The sequence below is a fragment of the Pseudophryne corroboree genome, chromosome 6 (assembly GCF_028390025.1).
Source record: "Pseudophryne corroboree isolate aPseCor3 chromosome 6, aPseCor3.hap2, whole genome shotgun sequence".
Taxonomy (NCBI): domain Eukaryota; kingdom Metazoa; phylum Chordata; class Amphibia; order Anura; family Myobatrachidae; genus Pseudophryne; species Pseudophryne corroboree.
In genome coordinates, this window is record NC_086449.1 from 423,676,670 (window position 1) to 423,691,125 (window position 14,456).

General features: G+C 47.6%; 1 protein-coding gene across 6 annotated transcripts in view; it reads right to left on the minus strand.

Moving 5' to 3' along the window:
- Nucleotides 1-14,456, minus strand: part of CCDC146 (coiled-coil domain containing 146) — a 387,500-nt gene that overhangs the window by 276,485 nt on the left and 96,559 nt on the right. For all 6 annotated transcript variants that reach the window (XM_063926987.1, XM_063926984.1, XM_063926988.1 and 3 more), the window contains exon 3: nucleotides 5,380-5,462. In XM_063926987.1, coding sequence (XP_063783057.1) covers nucleotides 5,380-5,462 — 83 coding nt within the window. The remainder of the gene's footprint in view (nucleotides 1-5,379; nucleotides 5,463-14,456) is intronic.

Here is a 14,456-nt window from a genome sequence, read left to right on the forward strand (position 1 = left end):
CACGTGAGATATTTCAAATCCACAGTTTTAAGTGGCTCAAACCAATGTGATTTTAGGAAACTCAACACCACGTTGAGATCCCAAGGTGCCACAGGAGGTACAAAAGGGGGCTGAATATGTAGCACTCCCTTTACAAATGTCTGAACTCCAGGCAGTGAAGCCAGTTCTTTCTGGAAGAAAATCGACAGAGCCGAAATCTGGACCTTAATGGAACCCAAGTTTAGGCCTATAGTCACTCCTGACTGTAGGAAGTGCAGAAAACGACCCAGCTGAAATTCCTCTGTTGGGGCCTTCCTGGCCTCACACCACGCAACATATTTTCGCCAAATACGGTGATAATGGTTTGCGGTTACTTCTTTCCTGGCTTTTATCAGCGTAGGAATGACTTCCTCCGGAATGCCCTTTTCCTTTAGGATCCGGAATTCAACCGCCATGCCGTCAAACGCAGCCGCGGTAAGTCTTGGAACAGACAGGGCCCCTGCTGTAGCAGATCCTGTCTGAGCGGTAGAGGCCATGGGTCCTCTGATATCATTTCTTGAAGTTCTGGGTACCAAGCTCTTCTTGGCCCATCCGGAACCACGAGTATCGTTCTTACTCCTCGTCTTCTTATTATTCTCAGTACCTTTGGTATGAGAGGCAGAGGAGGGAATACATAAACCGACTGGTACACCCACGGTGTCACTAGAGCGTCCACAGCTATCGCCTGAGGGTCCCTTGACCTGGCGCAATATTTAGTTATTTGTTTAGGCGGGACGCCATCATGTCCACCTGTGGTCTTTCCCAACAGTTTACCAACAGTTGGAAGACTTCTGGATGAAGTCCCCACTCTCCCGGGTGTAGGTCGTGTCTGCTGAGGAAGTCTGCTTCCCAGTTGACCACTCCCGGAATGAACACTGCTGACAGTGCTAAGACGTGATTTTTCGCCCATCGGAGAATCCTTGTGGCTTCTGCCATCGCCATCCTGCTTCTTGTGCCGCCCTGTCGGTTTACATGGGCGACTGCCGTGATGTTGTCTGATTGGATCAGTACCGGCTGGTTTTGAAGCAGAGGCCTTGCCAGACTTAGGGCATTGTAAATGGCCCTCAGTTCCAGAATATTTATGTGTAGGGACGACTCCTGACTTGACCAAAGTCCTTGGAAATTTCTTCCCTGTGTGACTGCCCCCCAGCCTCGAAGGCTGGCATCCGTGGTTACCAGGACCCAGTCCTGTATGCCGAATCTGCGGCCCTCTTGAAGATGAGCACTCTGCAGCCACCACAGTAGAGATACCCTGGTCCTTGGAGACAGGGTTATCAGCCGATGCATCTGAAGATGCGATCCCGACCACTTGTCCAAGAGGTCCCACTGAAAAGTTCTTGCATGGAACCTGCCGAATGGAATTCTGCTTCGTAAGAAGCTCTCATTTTTCCCAGGACTCGTGTGCAGTGATGCACCGATACCTGTTTTGGTTTTAGGAGGTCTCTGACTAGAGATGACAGCTCCTTGGCTTTCTCCTGCGGGAGAAATACTTTTTTCTGTTCTGTGTCCAGAACCATCCCCAGGAACAGTAGGCGTGTGGTAGGAACCAGCTGTGACTTTGGAATGTATAGAATCCATCCGTGCTGTTGTAGCACTTCCCGAGATAGTGCTACTCCGACCAACAACTGCTCCTTGGACCTCGCCTTTATAAGGAGATCGTCCAAGTACGGGATAATTAAAACTCCCTTTTTTCGAAGGAGTATCATCATTTCTACCATTACCTTGGTAAAGACCCTCGGTGCCGTGGACAGTCCAAACGGCAGTGTTTGGAATTGGTAATGGCAATCCTGTACCACAAATCTGAGGTACTCCTGGTGAGGATGGTAAATGGGGACATGTAGGTAAGCATCCTTGATGTCCAGGGATACCATGTAATCCCCCTCCTCCAGGCTTGCAATAACCGCCCTGAGCGATTCCATCTTGAACTTGAATTTTTTTATGTATGTGTTCAAGGATTTCAAATTTAACATGGGTCTCACCGAACCGTCCGGTTTCGGTACCACAAACAGTGTGGAATAGTAACCCCATCCTTGTTGAAGTAGGGGCACCTTGACTATCACCTGCTGGGAATACAGCTTGTGAATTGCCTCTAGCACAGCCTCCCTGCCTGAGGGAGTTGTCGGCAAGGCAGATTTGAGGAAACGGCGGGGGGGAGACGCCTCGAATTCCAGCTTGTACCCCTGAGATACTACTTGAAGGATCCAGGGATCCACCTGTGAGCGAGCCCACTGATCGCTGAAATTTTTGAGGCGGCCCTCCACCGTAACTGGCTACGCCTGTGGAGCCCCCGCGTCATGCGGTGGACTCAGAGGAAGCGGGGGAAGAATTTTGATTCTGGGAACTGGCTGACTGGTGCAGCTTTTTCCCTCTTCCCTCGTCTCTGTGCAGAAAGGAAGCGCCTTTGACCCGCTTGCTTTTCTGAAGCCGAAAAGGACCGTACCTGATAATACAGTGCTTTCTTAGGCTGTGAGGAAACCGGAGGTAAAAATTTTTCTTCCCAGCTGTTGCTGTGGATACGAGGTCCCAGAGACCATCCCCAAACAATTCCTCACCCTTATAAGGCTCTATGTGCCTTTTAAAGTCAGCATCACCTGTCCAGTGTCGGGTCTCTAATACCCTCCTGACAGAATGGACATTGCATTAATTCTGGATGCCAGCCGGCAAAATATCCCTCTGTGCATCCCTCATATATAAGACAACGTCTTTAATATGCTCTTATGTTCGCAAAATAGTATCCCTGTTTGACAGGGTCACAGACCACACTGCAGCAGCACTATCTGCAGGTCTCAGTCTAGTACCTGAGTGTGTAAATACAGACTTCAGGATAGCCTCCTGCTTTTTATCAGCAGGTACCTTCAAAGTGGCCGTATCCTAAGACGGCAGTGCCACCTTTTTTGACAAACGTGTGAGCGCCTTATCCATCCTAGGGGATATCTCCCAGTGTAACTTATCTTCTGGCGGGAAAGGGTACGCCATCAGTAACTTTTTAGAAATTACCAGTTTCTTATCGGGGGAACCCACGCTTTTTCACACTTCATTCACTCATTTGATGGGGGAACAAAACACTGCCTGCTTTTTCTCCCCACACATAAAACCCTTTTTTAGTGGTACTTGGATTAATGTCAGAAATGTGTAACACATTTTTTATTGCCGGGATCATGTAACGGATGTTCCTAGTGGATTGTGTATATGTCTCAACCTCGTCGACACTGGAGTCAGACTCCGTGTTGACATCTGAGGGAGCGGGCGTTTTTGAGCCCCTGATGGCCTTTGAGACGCCTGGGCAGGCGCGGCTGAGAAGCCGGCTGTCCCACAACTGTTACGTCATCCAGCCTTTTATGTAAGGAGTTGACACTGTCGGTTTATACCTTCCACCTATCCATCCACTCTGGTGTCGGCCCCACAGGGGGCGACATCACATCTATCGGCATCTGCTCTGCCACCACATAAGCCTCCTCATCAAACGTGTCGACACAGCCGTACCGACACACCGCACACACACAGGGAATGCTCTGACTGAGGACAGGACCCCACACAGCCCTTTGGGGAGACAGAGAGAGAGTATGCCAGCACACACCAGAGCGCTATATAATTTAGGGATTAACACTATATTGAGTGAATTTTTCCCAATAGCTGCTTGTATATACAATACTGCGCCTAAATTTAGTGCCCCCCCTCTCTTTTTAACCCTTTGAGCCTGCAAACTACAGGGGAGAGCCTGGGGAGCTGTCTTCCAGCTGCACTGTGAAGAGAAAATGGCGCCAGTGTGCTGAGGGAGATAGCTCCGCCCCTTTTTCGCGGACTTTTCTCCCGCTTTTTTATGGATTCTGGCAGGGGTATTTATCACATATATAGCCTCTGGGGCTATATATTGTGATATATTTGCCAGCCAAGGTGTTTTTATTGCTGCTCAGGGCGCCCCCCCCCCAGCGCCCTGCACCCTCAGTGACCGGAGTGTGAAGTGTGTATGAGGAGCAATGGCGCACAGCTGCAGTGCTGTGCGCTACCTTGGTGAAGACTGATGTCTTCTGCCGCCGATTTTCCGGACCTCTTCTTGCTTCTGGCTCTGTAAGGGGGACGGCGGCGCGGCTCCGGGAACGAACACCAAGGCCAGTTCCATGCGGTCGATCCCTCTGGAGCTAATGGTGTCCAGTAGCCTAAGAAGCCCAAGCTAGCTGCAAGCAGGTAGGTTCGCTTCTTCTCCCCTTAGTCCCTCGATGCAGTGAGCCTGTTGCCAGCAGGTCTCACTGTAAAATAAAAAAACTAAAATAAACTTTCTTTCTAGGAGCTCAGGAGAGCCCCTAGTGTGCATCCAGCTCGGCCGGGCACAGAAATCTAACTGAGGCTTGGAGGAGGGTCATAGTGGGAGGAGCCAGTGCACACCAGGTAGTCTAAAAGCTTTCTTTTAGTTGTGCCCAGTCTCCTGCGGAGCCGCTATTCCCCATGGTCCTTACGGAGTTCCCAGCATCCACTAGTACGTCAGAGAAATTAGAAATAGATGCATGCGCAGCGCCCATCCTGCACATGCGCATGCATTTTATGCGGGTGGGGGGCTGCAGAAGATGCGATCGCCTCTGCCTGTCAATCAGGCAAAGGCGGTTGCGGGGCGAGCAAGCAACGCTCCGTTTCCAGGGAGGAGATGGAGCGTTGTGTTGGCAGTGCGGCATGAATGAGGGCAGGTGCAGCTGCAGGAGGCATCCCTAATTTCTGCGACAAAGCAGAAATTGCGATGCGATCGCAATTTCAGCTTCATCAAGGGGGGAGGTGGCGGTCAGCATGCTGGGCGACCTTGCCCTGCGATGGATGGCCCCCAGCATGCGAAACAAAGGATTGCAAATTCTGCTAAATTCGCAGAATTTGCAATCCTTACTGAATCAGGCCCTTAGTACATAACTGGGATAATCGTGTAAAAAAAATAAATGGCATAGGTAAGTATTTTACAGGTTAAACAGGTGTGCGTTATTGAAAAAGTAGAGAATAGGATGGGTGGTGTTCAAGTATGTCAAAAGCCCTGACTACAACATGTTGGGAGGTATATAGCTGCATTAAACATATGCTTTATTCCAAGAATGAAACTTTAAAAAAAATATCTGGTCTGGTAACATATCTGGTGATGGCGTTACCAGAACCAGGCCACACCGCCTACAAAAAATACAGTACAGGTATATGAAAAAAACAGTAACTGTAGCAGCCATAAGTAATTCTAATTATCACGTCATGAAACCCGGTAATTAGTAAATATGCCCCACTTTGTCTTAATCCGGCTCATGGATTAACCATGGATATATTGACATTATCTATGCAATACACAGGAAATCAGTACTTCTATGATACAATATAGAGGAGTTGATGATACAGTACCTTTTCAATGTCTCATACAGCACGGTATACTTTGCCTTTAGCTCAGCTACCCTGGTTCCAGGGATTTTACCAGCTACAAACAGCTAGGAGAAAAAGAACAATAAGATACGTTTGTAAATCTGCACAAAGTGAATTATTCTCTAATTATGCAGAGACAGATGGCATGGAGTAGCAAAGCCTTCATGATTACATTATACGCTGTACCACGTAACATTCCTCTTCTAGCCTTTATATGATGACTAACTACACATGCCTTTTTCTTTAATGTTCATTCATGTGGATGAAATTTTATACTTAATTACCATGTAAAGGAAATTAAAGAAATAATATCTCTCAGAGCTCACTAGTTTAGGAAGAGGTGACATTTCTGTAGTACATTATGGTAGTAATGTTCTACACACTTTAACTTAATGATTAAACAGGACTATAATAATGATTTGAATAATAGAACATTGCAATTTCTTTATTAAAGTGTTCATTGACTGGTTGGTTGGCTGGTTGGCTAATTTTCTTGTTTGCAGAGTAATTCCTGAAAGCTGCTCATTAGTATTAAATTATTATTTTTACCAAGCAATATTGATCTTGAAAACAATGGGGGTAATTCTGAGTTGATCGCAGCAGGAACTTTGTTAGCAGATGGGCAAAACCATGTGCACTGCTGGAGGGGCAGATATAACATGTGCAGAGAGAGTTAGATTTGGGTGGGGTGTGTTCAATCTGCAATCTAAATTGCAGTGTAAAAATAAAGCAGCCAGTATTTACCCTGCACAGAAACAAAATAACCCACCCAAATCTAACTCTCTCTGCAAATGTTAGGGTGTGTACACACGGTGAGATCCTTGCTATGTTCGATTTTTACTTGCGATTTCCCTTGAACTCCCCGGAGGCCAGATAGTACAGATTTTGACTAACTTTTCTTGAGATATGGACTATGTGTGCTTACGATTTTGGCTTATGTGAGATTTTGGCTTATGTGAGATGTCATTGACATGTGAGATGAACTAGATAGTACACCGATCTAGCAAGGATTGACTTGCCTGCACAGTCTATCTTTTCTTGCGATGCCGACCTGGCGGGGCCGCGCATCGGGATCGCAAGGTGACTTTCACCTTGCGATTTGCACTAACTTTTCTTGCAATTTTGACTATATAGTCAAAATCTCAAGAAAAAATCTCACCGTGTGTACACACCTTTACATCTGCCACACCTGCAGTGCACATGGTTTTGCCCAATTGCTAACAAACTTGCTGCTGCGATCAACTCAAAATTACCCCCAATATGAGATATATAAGGTACATGTTGATTGCTTGTTTGTTTGTTTGTTCTGTTATGAATCTGTCACCATACAGTAACTGAATATGTTTTGGGTTCAACAGTATACGATATTGTACCTCTAGCTATCATGAATCTAAGGTATCAGAATATCAACACGGAAGTTAGGTCAACATATAAAATGTCAGCATGTACCTAATGTCGATGTTTAACATTTTGATACCAGAAGGCTGACAGTTATTCTTTTAGCTTTAGTGCTAGATTTAGGGTGAAAAAAAATTGGTTGACATAGTAAATGTCGACATTATGAACATCTCTATATTTGAGAATGTTGACATAACGTCCAAGTCGACAGTCAGAACATGTCAACATTTTGGTGTCAATATTCTGTTGACTTTTCATACCATACCTGTATCTAGTATAGTCTAGCAAACCGGGCCGGCCCGCCCCATACGCCGACTACACGGCTGAGTAAGGCGCCACAGTTAGGAGGGCGTCTGGTAGTCACAGAGACACAGAGCGCCAGTGGACTTTCAAATGTGGTGTCTGCCGCAGCCAATCAGGCACAGGTGTCCAGCCCCCTATTCCCACGGTCTTTGGCTCCCAACAGAGTCTCCTCCCTGAGCCATGCCCAGTCTCTGCCCCCCTCTAGTGTCCTCCAGTTTGCTTCTCAATGGCTGTAATGTTGCTCAGTCTATTCCTCTGTGCTTCCACCCAGTCTCCTCCCCCCTGACTTCTCTGCAGAGCTCGGATACCTGGATGCGGCAGCTGGACTCGGAACTCTAGTGGCAGTGACCGGCTATGAAGTGATCGCTGTGCCTGTTGTATCAGAACTGCCTGTAGGCGCCATGCACATTGCACAGCCAAGTGTCGCTGGCATCTCAGACATGGATGGGGTAACTATGAGGCGGGCGGAGGAGGGCAATGCTGTGAGTCATTCCAGCACAGGGTGCCTTTTCGGATATATGCTGCCCGAAGCCTGCGTACAGAATTTAAGATTACTCTTATTGTTTGGCTATGAAGGAGTACAGCCATTAAACCACTTAAGTGACATTTTTTCCCTTCATAACATTGTTTTTTAAATACATTTGTATTCAATATAGTTTAAAAAGTATTTTGTAAATCTTTAAATTCTATATTATGCACATGTGCAGAACGCATCTCCTCACCAAAAACTGGGCGACTCAGCGAGGCAGTGCAGTCGCGTGTGATCTGACCATGCCAGTTAAGTGGTTAATAGATGTTTGAGCACTTGACATTGAATATATGAATTTGGGATTAATTATGCCAATATAGAACAGTTGAGTGAAACACTAAGGTGTATCAACTTTTATCCCGTTTGATCTATTGGTGACTTCAGGGAAGAGAGCTACTGTGCTGTGAGGTGAGGGGATAGAGCTACTGTGCTGTGAGGGGCGAGAAGTGCTACGAGGTGAGGGAAGAGAGCTACTGTGCTGTGATGTATGGGGAGAGAGGTGCTACGAGGTGAGGGAAGAGAGCTACTGTGCTGTGAGGTATGGGGAGAGAGGTGCTACGAGGTGAGGGAAGAGAGCTACTGTGCTGTGAGGTGAGGGGATAGAGGGGCTACGAGGTGAGGGGATAGAGGGGCTACGAGGTGAGGGAAGAGAGCTACTGTGCTGTGAGGTGTGGGGAGAGAGGTGCTATGAGGTGAGGGAAGAGAGCTACTGTGCTGTGAGGTGTGGGGAGAGAGGTGCTACGAGGTGAGGGAAGAGAGCTACTGTGCTGTGAGGTGAAAGAGGCACTGTGAGGTGAGGGGAGAGAGGTGCTACGAGATGAGGGAAGAGAGCTACTGTGCTGTGAGGAGAGAGGTGCTACGAGGTAAGGGAAGAGAGCTACTGTGCTGTGAGGTGAGAGGTGCTGTGAGGTGAAGGGAGAAAGGTGCTGTGAGGTGAGGGGAGAGAGGTGCTGTGAGGTGAGGGGAGAGGTGCTACGAGATGAGGGAAGAGAGCTACTGTGCTGTGAGCTGTGGGGAGAGAGGTGCTACGAAGTGAGGGAAGAGAGCTACTGTGCTGTGAGGTGAAGGGAGAGAGCTACTGTGCCGTGAGGAGAGGGATGTGCCGTGAGGAGAGAGATGTGCCGTGAGGTGAGCTGAGAGAGGTCCTACGATGTGAGAAAGGAGAGCTTCTGTGCTGTGAGGCGAGGGATGAGAGGTGCTGCACTAAGAGGTGAGGGGAGAGAACTATTCTATGAGGAATTATTGCTTTATATGTATATTAGTTTGTGCTATATGTATATTAGTTTGTGCTGTGTTTTTAATATAACTGTCTGCAACATATGTTTTGTGAAGAAAGTAAACAGTTGCAGTCGTAGTAATTTTTGTTAGGTCAGTAACATGTTTATCATGCCTTGGCTTATTATCTCTATTGGGCCTTATCATCAAATTATCAGATCACCATGAAAAAGACCAGAGTTAAGGATTGAAATGCGTTGGTGGGGGACAGCAACGGTGGAGGAAGTTCTGCATTTGCCAGGAGGAGTCAGAGGTCCAGCAAGCGGGTCCGGGTCGCCGACCGGTTATCGATCTTCTCTCTCACTCCCAGGAATTTCTGGTAATTGATTGAATCTGAACCCCACCCGAGCTATTCCCATGATTTGAGTGTTATCAGTTGGAGGAGGACGGTGGATTTTAGACTTTTATTGTTGAACTTTTATTTGTTAGCTGGTAATTGCTTTGGACTCACCATTCAGGATTCCTGTAGGGGATCATGTGTTATTTTACTTAAATGTCTATTAAAAAAACGTATTATTATACACTGTTTTATTCTGGCTTTTGAATCAGTGGTATACATAGAGGAGATTTTGTCGATGAAAACTGCATAACAAGTGTTACAAGGAGGGAGAAGGAAGATCACATGCTTTGATATCGCCTTGATTTTCGAAGTAAAGGAACGTATACACCTTCTTCTATATAGTTGGCGCCTACATAGAAATTGTATATCACTTTTTCTGACACGTACTTAAGGCCTTACTCTCCATGGCCTTATAGTGAAGATCACACTGTATTTGACCAAATCTGCAAGCTGTAACCACTTGAATTGGGTACTATTGTGTGACCACGCCTCTTTCTTGTGAGACCACACCCTCTCTTTATTGTTCCTTTATAAAGTTTATCCCATCAAGCGGCGCCAAAATCTATATTCACTTACCAAAAAAAAAAATATGCTCGGGCCGGCCCTGCTAGCAAATTACCAGAAAACATGTAACACGGAAGCACGGATGGTGTAATGGTTAGGCATTACTGCCTCACAATGCTGAGCTCATGGGTTCGGTTCCCAACATGGGGAGTCATTCCGAGTTGATCGCACGTAGCAACTTTTTGCTGCCCGTGCGATCAACTAGACGCCGCCTATGGGGGAGGATTTTTTTTGCATAGCAAGGCTGCGAACGCTTGTGCAGCCCTGCTATGCAAAAAAAGTTTTGTGTAGAACAAGACCAGGGTAAGAGTTACTTACCCTGTGTGATGAATACAGCGTTGCAGGTCCCGGAATTGACGTCAGTCATCCGCCTTCCAAGCACCTGGACACGCCTGCGTTCACCGCACCACTCTCAGAAAATGGTCAGTTGATGCCCCAGAATGCCTTCCTCCTGTCAATCTTCTTGCGATTGCGGTAACAATCGCTTTCTCTGGTCTTCTTGTTGTCAGGCAACGACGCGCCTGCACATTGCGGCCACCGTGCATGCGCAGAACCAACCCGTTCGTACCGCTGCGAAAAACAGCAGCATGCAAACGGGTCGGAATGATCCCCATGGTCCTAACTGTGTGGAGTTTGTATATCTTCCCCATGCTTGCGTGGGTTTCCTCCGGGTACTACGATTTCCTCCCACAATCCACAAATATACTGGTAGGTTAATTGTCTCCCAAAAGAAGAAAAAAAAAAATAAGATTTTACACTTACCGGTAAATCTATTTCTCGTAGTCCGTAGAGGATGCTGGGACTCCGTAAGGACCATGGGGAATAGACGGGCTCCGCATGAGACATGGGCACTTTAAGAAAGACTTTAGACTCTGGGTGTGCACTGGCTCCTCCCTCTATGCCCCTCCTCCAGACCTCAGTTAGAGAAACTGTGCCCAGAGGAGATGGACAGTACGAGGAAAGGATTTTTGTTAATACAAGGGCAAGATTCATACCAGCCACACCAATCACACCGTATAACCTGTGATAAACTACCCAGTTAACAGTATGAACAAACAACATAGTCTCGGTCCAAACCGATTAACTATAATATAACCCTTATGTAAGCAATAACTATATACAAGTCTTGCAGAAGAAGTCCGCACTTGGGACGGGCGCCCAGCATCCTCTACGGACTACGAAAATAGATTTACCGGTAAGTGTAAAATCTTATTTTCTCTAACGTCCTAGAGGATGCTGGGACTCCGTAAGGACCATGGGGATTATACCAAAGCTCCCAAACGGGCGGGAGAGTGCGGATGACTCTGCAGCACCGATTGAGCAAACAGGAGGTCCTCCTCAGCCAGGGTATCAAACTTATAGAACTTTGCAAAAGTGTTTGACCCCGACCAAGTAGCAGCTCGGCACAGCTGTAGTGCCGAGACCCCTCGGGCAGCCGCCCAAGACGAGCCCACCTTCATAGTGGAATGGGCCTTAACCGATTTCGGTAACGGCAATCCTGCCGTAGAATGCGCCTGCTGAATCGTGTTACAGATCCAGCGAGCAATATAGTCTGCTTTGAAGCAGGGCCGCCAACCTTGTTGGCTGCATACAGGACAAACAGTGCTTCTGTTTTTCTGATCCCAGCCGTTCTGGCCACGTAAATTTTCAAAGCCCTGACCACATCAAGGGACTCGGAATCCTTCAAGTCACGTGTAGCCACAGGCATGACAATAGGTTGGTTCATATGAAAGGATGAGACCACCTTAGGTAGGAATTGAGGACGGGTCCGCAACTCCGCTCTATCCATATGGAAAACCAGATAGGGGCTTTTATGTGATAAAGCCGCCAATTCCGAAACTCGCCTAGCCGAAGCCAAGGCTAACAACATGACCACCTTCCAAGTGAGATATTTCAACTCCACTGTTTTAAGTGGTTCAAACGAATGTGACTTAAGGAAACTTAACACCACGTTAAGGTCCCAAGGCGCCACCGGAGGTACAAAAGGAGGCTGAATATGCAGTACTCCCTTCACAAAAGTCTGTACTTCAGGTAAAGAGGCCAATTCCTTTTGAAAGAAAATGGATAAGGCCGAAATCTGAACTTTAATGGAGCCTAATTTTAGGCCCAAATTCACTCCAGTTTGTAGGAAGTGAAGAAAACGGCCTAGATGGAATTCTTCCATAGGAGCATTCCTGGCCTCACACCAAGAAACATATTTTCGTAATATTCGGTGATAATGTTTAGACGTCACGACCTTCCTAGCCTTTATTAGCGTAGGAATGACCTCATCCAGAATACCTTTTTCCGCTAGGATCCGGCGTTCAACCGCCATGCCGTCAAACGCAGCCGCGTTAAGTCTTGGAACAGACAGGGACCTTGTTGTAACAGGTCCTGCCTTAGAGGAAGAGGCCACGGATCTTCTGTGAGCATTTCTTGCAGATCCGGATTCACTAGGGCGTCCACAGCTACCGCCTGAGGGTCTCTTGACCTGGCGCAATACCTTTGTAGCTTTTTGTTGAGACGGGATGCCATCACGTCTATTTGGGGTAGTCCCCACCGACTTGCAATGTGCGCGAAGACTTCCTGATGAAGTCCCCACTCTCCCGGATGCAGATCGTGTCTGCTGAGGAAGTCTGCTTCCCAGTTGTCCACTCCCGGAATGAACACTGCTGACAGAGCGCTTACATGATTCTCCGCCCAGCGAAGAATTCTGATGGCTTCCGCCATTGCCACTCTGCTACTTGTGCCACCTTGGCGGTTTACATGAGCTACTGCGGTGATGTTGTCTGACTGGATCAGAACCGGTCGATTGCGAAGTAAGATCTCCGCTTGACGTAGGGCGTTGTATATGGCCCTTAGTTCTAGGATGTTGATGTGAAGACAAGTCTCTTGACTTGACCAAACTCCTTGGAAATTTCTTCCGTGTGACTGCTCCCCAACCTCGGAGGCTCGCGTCCGTGGTCACCAGGATCCAGTCCTGAATGCCGAACCTGCGGCCTTCCAGTAGGTGAGCACTGTGCAGCCATCACAGGAGAGATATCCTGGCTCTGGGAGACAGGGTGATCCTTTGATGCATTTGTAAATGAGACCCGGACCATTTGTCCAGTAGGTCCCATTGAAAAGTCCTCGCATGGAACCTGCCGAAGGGGATGGCCTCGTACGATGCCACCATCTTCCCCAGGACACAGGTGCAGTGAAGCACTGAAACCTTTTTTGGCTTTAATAGGTTCCTGACCAGAGCTATGAGCTCCTGAGCCTTTTCCATCGGAAGAAAAACATTTTTCTGTTCTGTGTCCAGAATCAGGCCCAAAAAGGTCAGACGCGTTGTAGGAACCAGCTGGGACATCGGAATATTAAGAATCCAGCCGTGCTGTTGCCAAGTCCTCACTGACAGTGACACGCTGTCCAGTAACTTCTCTCGAGATCTCGCCTTTATGAGGAGATCGTCCAAGTATGGGATAATTGTGACACCCTGCTTGCGCAGGAGCACCATCATTTCCGCCATTACCTTGGTGAAAATTCTCGGGGCCGTGGAAAGCCCAAACGGCAACGTCTGAAATTGGTAATGACAGTCCTGTACCGCAAATCTCAGGAACGCCTGGTGAGGAAGAAAAATCGGAACATGAAGGTAAGCATCCTTTATGTCCAGGGAAACCATCCAATCCCCCCCTTCCAGGCTGGCGATGACCGCTCTGAGTGATTCCATCTTGAACTTGAATTTTTTCAAGTACAGGTTCAGGGATTTCAGATTCAAAATGGGTCTGACCGAACCGTCCGGTTTCGGAACCACAAACAGGGTTGAGTAATACCCCTTTCCTTGCTGGAGAAGAGGAACCTTGACTATCAACTGTTGCAGGTACAATTTTTGAATTGCAGTTAACACTAACTCCCTTTCTGACGGAGAAGCTGGCAGAGCCGATTTGAAAAACCGGCGAGGAGGTATCTCTTCGAATTCCAGCCTGTATCCCTGAGAAACAATCTCTATTGCCCAGGGATCCACCTGTGAGTGAACCCAGACTTGGCTGAAAAGTCGAAGACGTGCCCCCACTTGAGCTGACTCCCCCAGGGAAGCCCCAGCGTCATGCGGTGGATTTTGCAGACGTAGGGGAGGACATCTGCTCCTGGGAACTAGCTGTGTGCAGCTTTTTTCCCTTGCCTCTACCTCTGACAAGAAATGACGATCCTCGTACCTTCTTGCTTTTATTTGAACGAAAGGACTGCATTTGATAATGAGGTGCCTTCTTAGTATGTTGCGGGGGAACATAAGGTAAGAAATTCGATTTACCGGCCGTAGCAGTAGAGACAAGGTCCGAGAGGCCTTCTCCAAACAACTCCTCCCCCTTGTAAGGCAACGACTCCATATGCCGCTTTGAGTCGGCATCCCCCGTCCACTGTCGGGTCCACAAGAGTCGCCTAGCAGAAATAGACATAGCATTTATTCTGGAGCTTAGTAAACAAATGTCTCTTTGAGCATCCCGCATATATAAAGCTGCATCTTTGATATGTCCCAGGGTCATTAGAATGGTATCCTTCTCTAGGGTGTCAATCTCCGTAGATAAGGAATCTGTCCATGCTGCGACAGCACTACAAACCCAGGCCGATGCCATAGCCGGCCTAACAATAGTACCGGAATGTGTGTAAATGTACTTCATGGTAACCTGCTTACGA